Source organism: Sphaeramia orbicularis, chromosome 17 (genome assembly GCF_902148855.1).
Source record: "Sphaeramia orbicularis chromosome 17, fSphaOr1.1, whole genome shotgun sequence".
NCBI lineage: Eukaryota > Metazoa > Chordata > Actinopteri > Kurtiformes > Apogonidae > Sphaeramia > Sphaeramia orbicularis.
Genome location: NC_043973.1, coordinates 8968625 through 8984573, shown reverse-complemented (window position 1 = coordinate 8984573; position 15949 = coordinate 8968625). Strand labels below are relative to the sequence as shown.

At 37.3% G+C, this 15949-nt stretch overlaps 1 protein-coding gene across 1 annotated transcript in view; it reads right to left on the bottom strand.

Annotated features, from left to right (window-relative positions):
* ak5 (adenylate kinase 5) overlaps positions 1-15949 on the bottom strand; it is a 132226-nt gene that overhangs the window by 88425 nt on the left and 27852 nt on the right. Inside the window, exon 6 of the mRNA XM_030159825.1 lies at positions 5763-5954. Coding sequence (XP_030015685.1) covers positions 5763-5954 — 192 coding nt within the window. The remainder of the gene's footprint in view (positions 1-5762; positions 5955-15949) is intronic.

Genomic DNA, 15949 nt, shown 5'->3' with positions numbered 1-15949 from the left:
TTCATTATTGATATCTTCGCTGAAAACATTTTTTTTCCCCATTCAGTCCAATGTCAGTGAGATTACAAAAGATGTCTTGAGGCAAGGTGGGTGAAGTGTCTTGCCCAAGGACAAAACAACACATGACTAGAAAAGAATGGGATTTGAACCACCAGCCCTCACATTATTGGACTACCTCCTGTGCCACAGTTGTCCAAATGGATGAGGGTAATTAGGAAGCAAATTCATGAAGTGTGGTACCACTGATAGACACTGGGGCTAACATTAGCAAGACCATAAAATGACTTTTTTTATGCAGATGCTTGACGAAGTTCACTGCTTTGTTCTTTGATACTTACTCTTAACCCCTTGCAGACCACTCTGATTCCAAACATTGTCACTTCTGGCTTCAAAAAGGAGACAAAATGACTGTGTAACTCATTCAATGGCAAGCAAGTAAAGCTGATTATTGGTTTAACTATATATTGTTTGAACCATTTACTCTCTGTTTGTCTTTACCATGGTTGGAAAAAAGTGCTACTGTCAGTATACTAGTCATGTCATTAGCATCTGCTCAAGACTAACTTTTTTTGGGTAGAATGTAGCAACAATGAAAGAGTAGTAGCATAGGTAAAGGGCTTGCTGTATTCTTCAGAACACTGTTTTTTGTCGTCGTTTTTTTAATGTGGAAAAGAGTATGACATGACTGTAACTTTAGCATTAACAATTTATTTTATTCCTGCTTTCATGGCATCCTCTGCTAAAGTGTTCTAGTGTGTTTTGTCCAGTCTGAAGGGGAGCGTTTTGGAAAGAAAGCAATTTCAATGGATATTCTCCTTTTTGTTTCAAGTATGTACAAAAACAGAAAGAATCGTCAGGCTTAAGGCATGAAAGTTTATTTCAAGGATCTGTTTACACTTGCAACTGCACACAGACACTCATGACTGCTCTTAAATGAGTTGGGATGTGTTAAATGTGGCATAAACAATGCCTGCCTCATGAGCTTCAGATAAGGAGACCGCTTTTGTTTTTGGCAAAAAGTGCCCATAGAAAGATAACAATTTTTCTAATCATGTAGTGTAACTGACTGAGACACCTAAAGGTAAAAAAAAACACTCATGTTTGTCACATATATGCTCCAAAGATTTATCTTCTGCCAAAAAATAATTGCAATATGTGTATATGTCTTCAGTGTGGACATCAAGTTCCTTTTTTAAGGGCACTTCAGTCTCTGCTAGTGTTTGATTTCTTAGGTGTCAAGCCTGTGTGCAAGGACAACCTGACAAACAGGAGACACACTGAGAACAAAGGGGGTGGGATGGGGAGGGTGTTAGGAATTGCTGTTGATGCAGCTGCACCACAAATAAAGTGTCGACAGTACTTTACAGTTGGAACCATCCACCCAAAAGCTTTCAAAATGTTCAAATCGCTCGAATGGGACTGTAGACTGTTTTCGTTCACAGGGGTAAGGGGCAGGAAATTGGTATACTCAAAGTGTTGTTCCAAAAATGCACATGTCAAATTATATAAAGATGATGTAACTGCAAGGAACTGTGCACAGGTTTTCAAAGAAGCCATTCACTATCATTTTACAGCTCCTTTCATACATATAGGTTTTAGCTGCTGGTCTGATATATAGTGCCTCATTGTTCTATGACCATTCACACTAAAGGTTAATGAGGATTTTGTTCAAGGGGCATCATGAATAAAACAGAAGTGCCTAAAATTGTTGCTTTCAGAGTTTAAAGAGGCAGGAAATCAGGGGAAAAAACAAACAAACAAACAAAAATTCTGAACAAATAAAATGATAGATGATACTGTATATTTTATCATGTTATGGAAAAGTAAAGCCAAGCCAGTTGTGGGAGCTGCCAGAAAAGAGTAGAGTCACTTCTGACAGAATCTTAAGCAATCTGCAATAAAGCTGTCAATCACATATTCAACCCTCCAACCTCTATGTAAACGCCTATGATTGACCAAAACCTTGCATCACAAGCAGCTTTTCTACAGCCTATAAACTGAGTCCAGATGAGGTGTAGAATTCTTGTTACTCAGATAAAGTTGAATCACAACACACTGAAAGTTATTGAATTTTTGCCAATTATGCCAAAAAAAAGTGCAGCACACTGAATCTTTACAGCATTTTAACATGAGATTTATAGAATACATGATGTGTGTGTCCTTTTAGGATAATAGAAAAATGTTGACAAACTGAATAGATGAATGTGGCTTACTTGACATTATACAGAAAATACAAGAATTAATAGGGAAATGACCATAACTCTACCCAGCTTGACATATCTCCCTGTATATTATGCATTTAAAATGTGCAAAAATCGTTGTTTTTCCTTTCAGAGTGTGTGATCAAGCATACACTCTCCAACAGCCAACAACATATAAAAAAGACATTTTGTAACTTAATGTCATCATAAGGGAGTAAATCATTTTCTTTTTACAACTGAGACTAACTACTATCAGTTACATAGTTAAATTTCATTTCATGGTTTGCACATTTCTGCCTACAATGTTTAGGAAAACTACAACAATTAATGGCTTGACATGGTTTTTTAGTTTGTATTTTTATCATATGCAAAATGTAACAGCAGCAGTACAGTGGACTCTTTGTTTGACATGTCAGCCGATCATCTGAAATTCTTACCAGACTTAAAAGAAAAACAATATCTTTTCACAATTCCTCTTAATATATTTGAATTTTTTCTGAATCAAAAAGTTTGTAATTGGAAAATGTATTATCTAAGTCAGAAACTGATAAATAAATAAATAAAAAAAAAATACTGGTGGCGAAATGGAGCAGTTTTTGATTGGTACCAGAAATGTACAAAAGAGCAGGATCAATAACTAAAGATTACTCTTACTGGAACTCACCCTCCACACTAGACAGGACAACAGAAGAGTGTACCCAAACCACACTTAAGTCAGAAAATCAACCCTGAACTGCACTAAAAATCTAATCTGACAGTCTGTGATTCATACACAGGTGGATTTCTGCATGAATGTGTAAATACTCCAGTTTTACTTGTCTTCCTTTCCAAGCCTCATGTGCAAGAACAACAGGCAGGTAACAGCAGAACAAAGCCAGACAGAAAGACATACTCTGACCTGAAATTTCCTGGCAAATCTCTCTCTAAGTGCTGTGGCTCACTGATGGAGGATATGATAAATGGGCTACATTTATACAGTGCTTTTATGCCTTGATTGCATCCAAAACGATTCAATTACAATGCATGACAACCACCCATTCATACTCACAAACACACATAGTCGTGGACCAGTGGAGCAGTCACTGGATGTAGTCTGGGGATTCAATGACACTTTGACAAGTGGACAGACTGGGACTGTGGATGACCTGCTTGACAGCCTGAGCCTCGATCTATAGCTGCCTCATTAGGAATCCAAAAGCATGCAGATTAGGTGAAAACTAAGATGGGTTAAAATAGCACTCTAAACTACAATTACATGCCAGCATAGACTGTTGGTTGTCTCGCAGAGTCACATTTTACTATCAGAGTGACACACTAGCTGATCTGGCACCATCCACTATCATTCTGCAATAGGGGTAAATCTCTGTGTTGGTTGTTTTTCTTAAACAAATCACACTTGTCTTGAACAGTGATATGCATCATCAAATCCTTTGCAAAGCTGTGTTTGGGTACAAGTTGTTTTAGTGAAAAAGTCACTCATGGTGAAGCGGCCATGGTACTTAAATGACTCAATCTCCATTAAAGAGAAAAACTTGTCCTTCCACATAATGAAGTGGACTTCGAAAATGGTAACACACAGACAGAGGAACAGAGCTTCCCAGTGGCAGGATTATTCCAACAGAGCACATCCTGTGAGCCAGATTAAACTGTTGGTACTTTAGACTGATTGTAATGTAAAGTTGACAAAATAAATATACAGGAGAGACAGTTATGAATTGTGAAAAAATAAGATAGCAGAGGTGAAAGGGAGAGTCAGACAAGCATAAAATAGTACAGAGAGATTAAGAGAAATTGGAAAAGAATATTTTCCATGTAGCAGAAAACATAAGTTTGTACAATAACAACAGAAGCACAAAATTGATTCGAATGCAAATGTTCACTATTGTTTTCAATCTCAATCTCATAGCTCTAGAAGAAAACTCAGTGAGAGGTAAGCACTAACATATAAAAAGGAACATGTAGTTAAATTTTTAATAAGTTCTGAATGATAATAAAAGATCCATTGAAAGTTACTTAATTTCAGAGTGTATTTCATTTTCAAATGCCTTGAGATAACTGTGCAAACATGCAAACAAAATCTCCTTCTTTCATGAACACAGTTAAAGAGGTATTTACTATTCCCTGTGCTTTGAGGAAGCACAGGGAATAGTCAGACAGAGAGTCAGACAGATCAATAAAATTCTCACTGCAGGAGTGGGCTTTCACTTCCTGTTGGCGGGATGAGCGACTGGCTCCATTAGCACCAGTTTACACTCATATGGGGTACCGGATGCTCCACTGCAATGACCCGCAGGACTGGATGAAGATCTCAGTGGTCTGCAATTAACACTGAGTTCTGTATTCAAACAGCAGTCTAAACTACAACCTGAAGACAATCAGGAGATAAAAAGTTTCAGCATGAAAGCCTCTTTGACTTTTTCTGCCTACTGTCTCTGCTTTCCTGCCTCCTTAGTGTCAGTCATAGCTTGGATCTGTGTACAGTACAAGGGATAATGATAAATATCTTTGGAGCTATTTTTGGTTGCAATGCATCAATGCATTTAAACAATTATCTCTGGAGAGATTATCATGTTAAAATAGGTTACAGCATTTGAATATAAAGTACTGAAGTTTTCATTTTGACAGCTTTGCATGTGACGTGTATGATTAGAGTTAGTGTCATATTAAATTTTATTAACCCATAAAGACACGGTGCTACTTTTGGGACAATTCCAAAATGAATTTTTCTCTAGATTTCACCTTTCTGAAGTGGTTTATCACCATTTATTATATTTTTTTCCAGTGTAAATCATGTATTTTCCTATATTTAATTTATCATGATCATGTAGATGCTCATAAAAGCTAAGATTAAGTTGAGAGTTTTTATATCAAAAACAGAGAAAACTGAAAAAAGTTACTTTTCAGCAAAGATATCATTAACTCAGCAAAAAACAACCATGTCCATCCACTGTCATTTCTCAAACTCCAGGGGTTTTACTGGTGAATCAATGTTGTAGAAGATGATGGTGTTTCCGTGTTCACTACGAAGCCTCTGAATGCGCAAATGGGTCATATCTGATGACCATGAAAAGATGACAAACTGCATTTTATCTAAAGTATTTATATGTATTGATAGGATTAGTGGATCAACAGGTATTAAACAGTTGATATCTGTAGATGGTTTTAGTCTGGCTGTTTGGGTCTTTATGGGCTAAATCTTAGATCTAGTTGTTTTACCTAGAAAACAAAAATCAACAAAACCAACAAATCCACAAAAAAGAGCCACTGACACAGACTGCTTTTTTGGAACTTTCAACCATCCAACATATGATCAACTACTTTTAAGACAACAGAGATAAAAGTTTCCTAAAGTCAGGTCACTATGACAACTCAGCAAATAATGTTCAGTGATAAGGAAACAAATAGCAGCAAGGTCAAAAACAAAATAAGAGCTTCAACTTTTGGGAAATGGACAAAAACTTGGAAATCTGACATTGAATACAACCAACTGAATACCTTGCCTCATATATGTACTTCGTATGTGTAGCTGTGAACATACACCAGCTATGTTGTTGGATTTACCGTGACAATAAGGCCCCTCTCCTGGAAGTATTTGACCAGAGGAATGGTGTTTTGTTTAAAGTTGGTCAGCCGGCGGTCGATGGCCTTCGGGTTGTCATCTGGTCGTCCCTGCTGCTCGGCTCGTTTCTGCAGCCTCTCCTTCAAGTGGTGGTTAGTGCAAGCCAGGAACACCACCAGGTCAGGAGTGCAGATCTATCAGGAGACAAAGATGTTGATGTGTGGAAAAAAAGCCTGCAATTCTGCTAAAAAAACCCTTCAAATCTGATGTTCGTATTTTGACCCTGAGGAAGACCGACAAACTGACGAACCAAGGAACCAGTGTGGGGTCAGTCTGAATTATCAATTGAAAGCACTCAGGTCAAAATGTCAAAAGTGCAATTTTCACCAGAATATAGACTTCTTCCTCAGAAAGGTTCTAACAGACTGAAAATTACAATTTGTCAGACAGTGTTTGAATGTTGAAAACGTGAATTTCATTGCAATGAATCAGTATCATGAAAATGGTTGTAGTTGAAAATAACCTACAGTTGCTAAACAGATGACGCAGTTTTGATACAGTGGGGATTATGAGTCAGCATGATGCTCCCAACATAAGATGAGAACATTATTACCTGCTGCTCAGACAGTTTTATCTCTGTTTTGGCTGAAATGTTTTGACAGAACAGTATTTCTCTCTTTTTTCATGATTAACAACATGACAAGCAAATGACATAGGTGCTGCCACACATGCTGCCTTTTGTGTGTGTGACGACAGTTTTCTGTCACTGTGATTACTCATTTCCGCCACCAAGGAAGTTATGTGATCGCACTGTTACCCACACATTACCCACAAACTATTAAACTGACTTTCATGAAACTTAGTGGAAATATAGGGTATGGACCAAGGACCAACCCCATGATGGAATTCAGTTTTTACTTTTTCTTTAAAATTCATGAGCCCTAGACTATTTTAGACATTAGGCTTTAGATTTTGTTTTATTTTGTTTATTCAATAGTCAAACAGACAAACATTTCCTCCCCCCAAAAAAGTCCTAATCTGTGGCTTGTGAGTGATTTAATAGTATTGTAGAACAGCATTGTGCTCTTTTCTGTTGCTATGACTATTACATGAAGGTAGATAATGCCTGCCTCCAAAGTTACCTTTCTCAGTTCAGTGGATGCTCTTTTTAAAAAGCCTGGCACATTTTTGTGATGCGAGTAAAATTCAGTTCAGCTCAGCTCAGTTAATTCAAAAATAAATAAATCAGTATTGAAAATACAAAGGAGATTTGTGAACTGGGACACTGTAAAGTTAAGTAGAGGGCACAGAGACAAGACAGTATACGAGACAGATACACTTCTTTGTATGGCAGCTAAGACTGACTGAAACCTAATTTTGTGTACTATTTAAATCCACTGCTTGACACACATTCATTTGAAACAGCATGATTTAAATGATTCAACGATCAGTTAACTAAAGAAAACGGCAGTTATTTATGCCAAACCTTAACTTTCTTGGTCACATTACAAAAAAAAGCTGATTATATTTAGATTACACTTTGTTGTATGAATAGAAAATGTTACTTAGAACCAACTCATGATGAAGAAAATTATAATCAATTTATGATTTTAAAAACAAATTTCTGACATTTAATAAACGAGACAGAAAAAGAATAGTTGACTGGACAAAGGTCTTAGGCTACGTTCAGACAGCAGGTCTTAATGCACAATTTGGATTTTTTTGTGAAATCTTATTTTTTGTGTGCTCGTTCATATTACAAATTAAATGCGACTTCTATCAGTTCTCAGTATGAACTGAATGTGACCCGCATGCGCAAAAGAGGTCCTGATGTAATATGTGACCGCACAACACGCACTGTATTTACGGAAGTAAATATGGAGGCATCTTGTATCGGCGTGTGTGTGGCACTGATAAAGTTTCTCTACAACCAAAGTCAGCACCATTACAGTCAAATAATTTTAAGTAGAAGATTAAAAAAGAGGAGAGCCAGGTTTTTTTGCTATGGCCTTTTGTAGTGCAGTGGCTGCTACGTCTGTACAACGGAGTATTTGGATGCGGAGTCGGAGTCAGGAGTGGTGGGATAGTGATGTTAGCACCTTCGCTGACACAGACTTCATTCATAATTTTCGAATGGTAAGAAGAACGTTTAAGTATATCTGTGACCGCCTCTCCGTAACACTCTCATGCCAAGACACTCATCTCCGACGACCTATATCTGTTCGCAAGCGTGTTGCAGTTGGGCTGTACTGGCATTTCAGTGATGTAAAGTTCAGATAAATGTGACCTGGCAATTTAGACTGATGTCGCATTGCAAAATATCCGATATGTATCAGATTTAGTACCACATATGAAAGTGGCCTAGGTTGGATTTGAAAAAAAAAAATGGATTTGTGCCGTTCAAACTGTCTTTAACAGGTCAGATACAGGTCAAATAGCGGCAAAAAATCAGATTTGGGCCACATTTGGCTGCAGTCTGAATGTAGCCTTACATGGATCAGGACAATAAGTGTTGACAGATAGAACAGAACCAGCTGAACACTGGAATTTTATAACTATATATTATATTTTAGATATTATGGTTTACGTTTCTATATCCATATTAGCAAAAAGTGTGCAATCTATTATCAATTTATCAATATATAGCATTATCTGGTACAACTAATGTTTATTTTGATTAATCAGCTGATTAGATTTTCCTGAAGCTTAAAGACAAATATACCGTATATAAGTAACTAGAAAAGCACTAGGAGAGAGCAGACCTCCGCCAAGGCAGATCACCCCCACAACACCACCAAAATGTAACCAATGTGTTCCTTGTGCCAGTGTCAACATTTCCTGAGAATTTCATCCAAATCTGTCCATAACTTTCTGAGTTATCTTGCTAACAGACGATCAAACAAACCCCCCCCCCCCCAATCACCGCCAAAGTTTAATTATTTGTTCCTTGTGCCAGTATCAACATTTCCTGAAAATTTCCTGAAAATCCGTCAATAACTTTTTGAGTTATCTTACTAACAAGCAGACAGACAAACAGATAGACAGAGAAGACAGACAAACCCTGATGAAAACATAACCTCCGCTGTTACACTTGGCGGAGGTAATTATGTTATATAGTTGTAACTCAAAGGTCCAGCGTGTGAACTGCTCATGTTCTCCAACAGTGGCTGCAAAAACCACAGAGGTCTGACGAAACGTTTTGTCCTTTCTGGTCTATTTAGTTAAGCCGCTTAAAATTCTGATCCACAATCAGTCAGACAGATATAGTAGATGATGATAATTCACCTTAACACTGGATGCCACTTGCTATAAAAATGAAAAAAATGAGAAGAGGAAGCCCGTTCATAACATGAGAACAGTAACCTACTCTCTCTGTTGATATAAATGGCTCATTCTTAGGTAAGGCAGTTCTTACTAACAAACAAAAACAATATTATTAATGTTAGATTCGATATCTGCTATAGCATCCTACTACATTCTACTAAATTTCTCATACTGATTGCGTAATAAAAAGGGACACTAAATTTGTAACTAGAAAATGAAGGAGGCTGCTTGGATTTCAGCTGCTGTGTGCACACTAACAATCATTTTCTGAGCAAAGTGAGCTTCTTAAACTGAAATCACCACAGCTGGAAGATGATGCAACTACTATGACAGGCCCACAATACATGTTGCCGAGATATAACTATGCACACATAAACACTAACTGTTCTAAATCAGAGAAAAAGGTCAAACAACAGCAGCATCACTGACTGTGGCCTGAATAAGAGACCTTTCATTTATCATACTCCAGTGAGCCTCTTTAACAAAGTCCAAACACAAAGACATTCCTTAGTAACCAGAGAGTAAGCAAACTCAATGTGATGACGTGAGTGCTATTTATGCTGCCAACTGTCTACTGCAAATCAGCACTGACGGAGCATATCTTGGTTTCTACGACTGTGACCTTATATGTGAAGCACCGGCAGCTGTTTTAAACTAGAAAAGCACTCGGAGAGCGCAGACCTCTGCCAAGGCAGATCAGTGCCCCCCCCAGTCACCACCAAAATTTAATCATTTGTTCCTTGTGCCAGGATCAACATTTCATGAAATTTTCATCCAAATCCGTCCATAACTTTTTGAGTTATCTCGCACATGGACAGACAGACAGACAGACAGACAGACAGACAGACAGACAAACCAACGCTGGCAAAAACATAACCTCCTTGGCAGAGGTAATAAAGAGGATGGAGAAAAGTATTCAATACACTGACAAATCATCCCTTTTCACCAATGGAAACCTTCTCATGTAAAATGTGTTACATGTGGGTTATTACCATTCATCCTTTATCTTTTGTGTCTTCCTGCAGTTAGATGAAATGCACAGAACTATCATGATCAGCCCTGTAGTTTGCATTTGATTCAGTGAGATTCCAGAGCCAAAAATAGCTGCAACGGGGCTGTTTATTAAGGCACACACCACTACAGCAATGGGGCTCAATTTTGAGCATTGCAAATCAAAGTTATTGTTTCCATAGCGACCCTGTTTGCCTTGATTTTACCCAGGTTGTATTAATGAAAAACAGCAATTGGACAATCATTTTTATACTTAGGGTTAAGCTTACATTAGAGCAAAGTTTAAAATGAGTTTAGGTTGTGCTTTAGCCACATGTTAAACACAGAAACAAGAAGATACTTCCTTTCAAATGAGGTCTAATGCGTGCAGATTGGCCTTACTCATCCTCTGTTTTTTATAAGTTCAATGAAAACAGTTAAAACATTAAAATGTCTCTATAAATGTTTTATTACACTGGTCTAAATTTTGTTTTAGAAATTATCTGCCAAAATGAATGACCAAACTGCTAGTTAGCTGATGTTTTCAATGTATACGATAAAAGTGTTTTTACACATAATAAATTGTTTTATGTAAATTTACACAAATAAATGTATAAATCTTCCACTAGAAAGTACCTGAAAAGTGAATGTATTGAAATATGCAGACAGTGTTTTGCAGTAGATCTGGTAGCACTAAGAAAAACATTCCGCATTAATTCTCAGAATTCCACCTTTTGACCCAAAAATAGCTCGGAAACTACAGCCAACCAGCATTTTGACTTAATTTTTCTTTATGACTCAGTTTTAGTACAGTTTCATTACTTTTATTCAGGGGGCAATCTACTTGTAGACTGGTGTTACTAGTGTTAAAAGGCATCTACTGTCTTTCAAAAATGTGCGTTTTCCTTCAATTGTAATATCTCCAGTTAAAAGGAAAAGAAACACACAGTAACAGATGTTGATTTGGTCCCTGTGCCAAATATGACAGCTAGCACCCTTCTACTAGACACACTCAGTCAAAGAAAGACAAAACAAAATTTTGAAATATACTAGCGGCAGCCATTCAAGTAACAGAAATGCTGTAATGTTCTCGCCTGCTTTGCTGATGCCATCTTCATTCTTTGAGAAGCAAAACCTTTAAAAGCTACATGAGACCATTTCTGTCACTAATAATCTATATACAATATACAGGCTACAGTCATATCATTTATATGCCGCTTTATAGCACTGAAACAGTGAACATTATATAAGTTAACAGTCCACATTTCAGTTTCTCCCTGGTTTATTCTGTTCTCCTCAGTTTTCTAAGCATGTGGAGCTGCTGACTATCAGACGAATCCCATCTGTCTCCATAAAAGGGTGCATTCTGGGGTCGTTTCCTCTACATCCGCCATCCAACAGACATTTATATTTTCTCAGGGAGATTTGGATATGCATTTGCTTTTATGCGGCAAATCAAATATGGCCTACGCATTCTATAATTTCAATGAAAGTCCTCATATTTACTGATTTATGCATAATGTGTGAGGAGCTTTGTAGAGCTGTGTTCATTATTGATCAATCTGCATTTTTTTGTATCATTCATCTGTAATGTGGAAAAAAAAAACCTACATGACCATACAATTTAGCAGTTACACAAGTAGAAAAAAAATTATTAATAAATTGTAAATCCCCTTAATTCTCATTTGATAAAGCCTGAAGAGGATGCGTTGGATCGACTTAAGAGAATGTTTTAGAAATTCAATAATCCTCAAGGGATCCCAGTGTTCATTCACATCTAAATTCTTCTTTATTAAAGCTTTGGTGTGTGACATTCAGTGACATTGGACAAAAATTACTAGGTGGACCGAGGATTGAATTGATATAATAATTTTAGTCTCCACTAACACTGCCACCCTGGAAAAAAATTCAACACTGTTTTTGACTTTAAATATTGTGCTCTACCAGGTGAGCCACTTGAATACCACAACCACTATTAAAAACTAGACATCTGTTGAACTAAGCCTCAAAGTCAGAGTGATAAAAATAGGACCAATGGCCTTGTATCTCACAAACATGTACTATCAAGAATCAATAACAAGTTGAATTTGTGAGGTCGGCAGGTTCTATATTAGAGTCCTGTGGTCTTGATGCAGGAGATCAACCTCCCAATAGAAGTGGGTGATATTTCATTGGAGAATAACTCAGCAAATTACATGAAAGCCCATATATGACTTCCTGTCAGTGCTCAGTTGTAACCATATAGATATCTGTAACCATTTTCATGTGATAAGCCATCAAAATATGGCTCATTATAAATAAAGGCAAATTTTATATATTTCAGAAATTGGTCAAAAATTCAAAAATCAAAATGTCTCAAAACTGTGAACAGACTTCGTCCCAAGGAAGCAACATATAACATTTTAAATGAATCCTACCAGTAGCTTCTTCAGAGAAGATGTTTTAAGAAATTGCTAATGAACACAACGACAAAGACAATGACGACAAAGACAACAACAATGAAGACGACAACAACGATGAAGACAACGACGACGAAGACAACAATGATGAAGATAACGACTTCTTCTCAAAAGCTCATGGTCTATCGGCCTGTGAGCTAAAAATGTAAATATCTAAATCAATAAATTAATCTCCCTCAAAGTAATTAACCAATAACTCTAAAGCCAAACAGCAAACTAACCATGAAAAACGTATGTGATTCTAGGTGCAATTTTGATCTTTTTGAACAATAATTTTCTGTTAAGGTCTTTAATTGTTCTTGAAAATCCTGATATTAGCCATTGGCCACTACTGGAGCCAAGGTCTACTTATACCATTCCTATGGGTCTGTCTATCTCTACCTCTTATCTCCCAGCATCTTGTAAATCAGATGGTCAGAGATTGATTTGTGGATTTTCTGCATATAGATGAATGATTGCAGGAGTTTGAAGAGATGTATTAAATCCTGGGGTGTTAAATATGTGATTGACAGCTGTAATTACCAAATGCTGTTAAATTTTCATCAGATTCAGGGTTCCCCACTGGCTCACCTAGTGTTGTGCATCCAACAAGGCCCAAGGCCTTATTGCAGTTAGCTGGGTTGAATTCCTAGCTCAGATCATTTCCTGTATCTGCCCATCTCTCCTGTTTCTAATAAAGGTGAAAAACCCTAAGAAATAGACTATCAAATATCATCAGATTCAGCTCTACAGCTCAGATCCAACATGGCAGCTCCCATAACTATTCTGTTTGTGTTTCACTTTTCCATAGCTTCATTACAGAGTGTTATGTCATCTATCTTTTATTTATTCAAGTATATTTCAAGGCTTTTATTTGTATTGTGATCTCCATCAATATTTTTTGTCATGCACTTGAATACTCTGGCCTGCACTTTTTAGTTTCTCTGTTGATAGTGTTGTGTCTCCAGAGCAGCACACTTTAAAGCTTCTCAGAGCTGTCTAGGACTAAAACTGTGGTCTTTCCTTTATATGACTGTCTCTCTTAAAAGTGATAGCTGCAAGAAAAACCAAGGCATTCTGTCTGCATATCAAATAATAGATGAACCTCAGTCTCGACTCAGCAACCTACGCAGCACATGTCACTTTCCTTGCTAAGTTGTATTGGCTACATCAATAAAAAACAAAAGCAGTAAAAATAAGAGCATGAGAGCTTACTAAGGGAATTATATAACGATTCTGTTCTGCACATTTTCTTTGCGAAATAACTTTTAACTAAAGTCTCACAGGAGGAGGTATATACACAATAATTATTTCTTACAGTATTACTCAAATTTTTCTCTGATGATAGAACAAACTATGATAATCAACACTGATTGTCTGTGTTGTTTGCAATAATAATATATAATAAAGTCACAACTGGGATTATTGCAAAATGAGGGCTGCAACTAGCAATTACCTTCTGACTGAGCAGTTTTTATAATCATGCAAAAAGTCTATAATGAAGTCAATAACAGGTCAGAAAACTGTAGAAATTGCTTGTTTGGTCCTAGCTATGTAAGCTTGTATTATGGTTTTACATCTATACAGCCTCATGGACAGACTGACACCTCTGTAGTCAACAGGAACAGAGGTATAAAGGCTCCAGGGAAGATGAAGGGATAAACTGTCTCTGAGCAGCTATAAAGAGAAACAGGGCTGTTGTGTCAGCCCAAAGGAATAGCTCATAAATGTCCGCTATGATGTGTAAAGGGCAAAGTAGCAGCATGGGGTGAAGGCAAAGTAATGAAAATAGATGCTGTGGGTCCTCAGAGGATCACTCAGCCGCCCACAAGCTCACACAGTGTTGGGCAATAATGGGACCCGAAATAACTACACATTTTTTTAATAACTCTATTTAAATATTGCTTAAAGGTTCAATACGGATGATTCATGCATGCTTATGGGAAGTTTTTTTTTTTTGAGTCTGTCTGCAATGGGAACTTTTTTGTATTTTTGAGCATTTCTGCATCACTAGAGGAGCACTGAAGGCAGCAGGTTAGAGGGAGTGGAGGAACTGAAGAACTTGGAAGTGAGGGTGAGGATTTTTGCAAAAAACATGACATCAGAAGCCAGCATCTATACATCTATAAATGAAAGGTCAACAGTACAATACAGCCTCCTACACAAACTTCATGTAAACACCAATGTACCTACAAATACTAACTGTCTCTTTGAAGGCCAGTTATAAATTAAAAGCACAGCTCATCTACAAATGCATAAAACCGCCCTGTGCATTTCAAGCTGCCAGGCTCTGAATTGGCATTGTAAGCCTGTCACAGCTTGGTAACAGAGAGATAAAGGGTGCAGCCCACATGTATTTTTATCTGTAAGAAGCAAGAAGTGACTATATTTGGACAAATGGATCAGAAGTATGAGAATGCAAGGGGTGATTAGTGAGCTAATGCTAAATGGTAGTTTGCAGACAGAGTAAAATTATAAACTTAAAAATACTGACTCAGTATTTTTGAGGAGTTCAACATAATTCTACAAGAGGCACCCCCAGTGGCTGACAGTGGCATTACAACTTTACCATGCTTTCTCATGGGCAACCAATCATGTAAATCCACACACAAGCCAGTCTTAACATGACCAATAGGGTAACTGCAAAGATGGTTTGGGCATATAAAAAGGTATCTCATGGTCAATCATTGCACTATGTCTGCAGAGAGACAAGGGTAGTGTCCAATTAAACATTTGTCTTATGCCATATAACAGGACTACAAACTCAGAAGGAACATCTCTGAAGTTACCATACCAGCAACAAGCATGGAAACGGCTTCATTGTTTCTTGCTGCTGCGGCTGCGTGGAATTTTGAAAAGGCGACTGATGGTTTGGTTTCAGTTTGGTATGTAAACAAAGGACTGCTTGTGATGGAGTCATCTTCAAAGTTGTTCACTGTGAGGGAAGTGATTCAGGTGTGTAATCACAGAAAGACTAACAGATTCATGATACCTAGGCTATGACTTGGGTTTTACAAATTTGATGAAAAATTGGTGATGAAAGTCATACACAGCTTTAAGTACAGCTGGTTACATATTTCCTGAAGACCCTGATGAAGGCCACTAGCTGAAACACAAAGGTCTATATTACAGTGAAATAAAGTTCTTCTATACAAGTGCTGCTGGAGTTCTTGACTTGTAGAAAAAATACAGTTGGGGTCTGTATGCTTAAAAAAAAAATTGTAATGAAATTGCTCAGGGTTTTTAGAGGCTAGGCAAATAATAACAACCCAAACATACCAGTATAAAACAGGTCTGCTCTCCAGATAGTGACTAAGGTCAGAGGTCTCAGCCAATGGTAGCTAGCATTTTATAAATGTGCCATCTTATAGTAAAAGAACTGAGGCACTGAAGAACTTGGACAAGACCATTAGTATTCTTGTGTTAAAAACAAAACA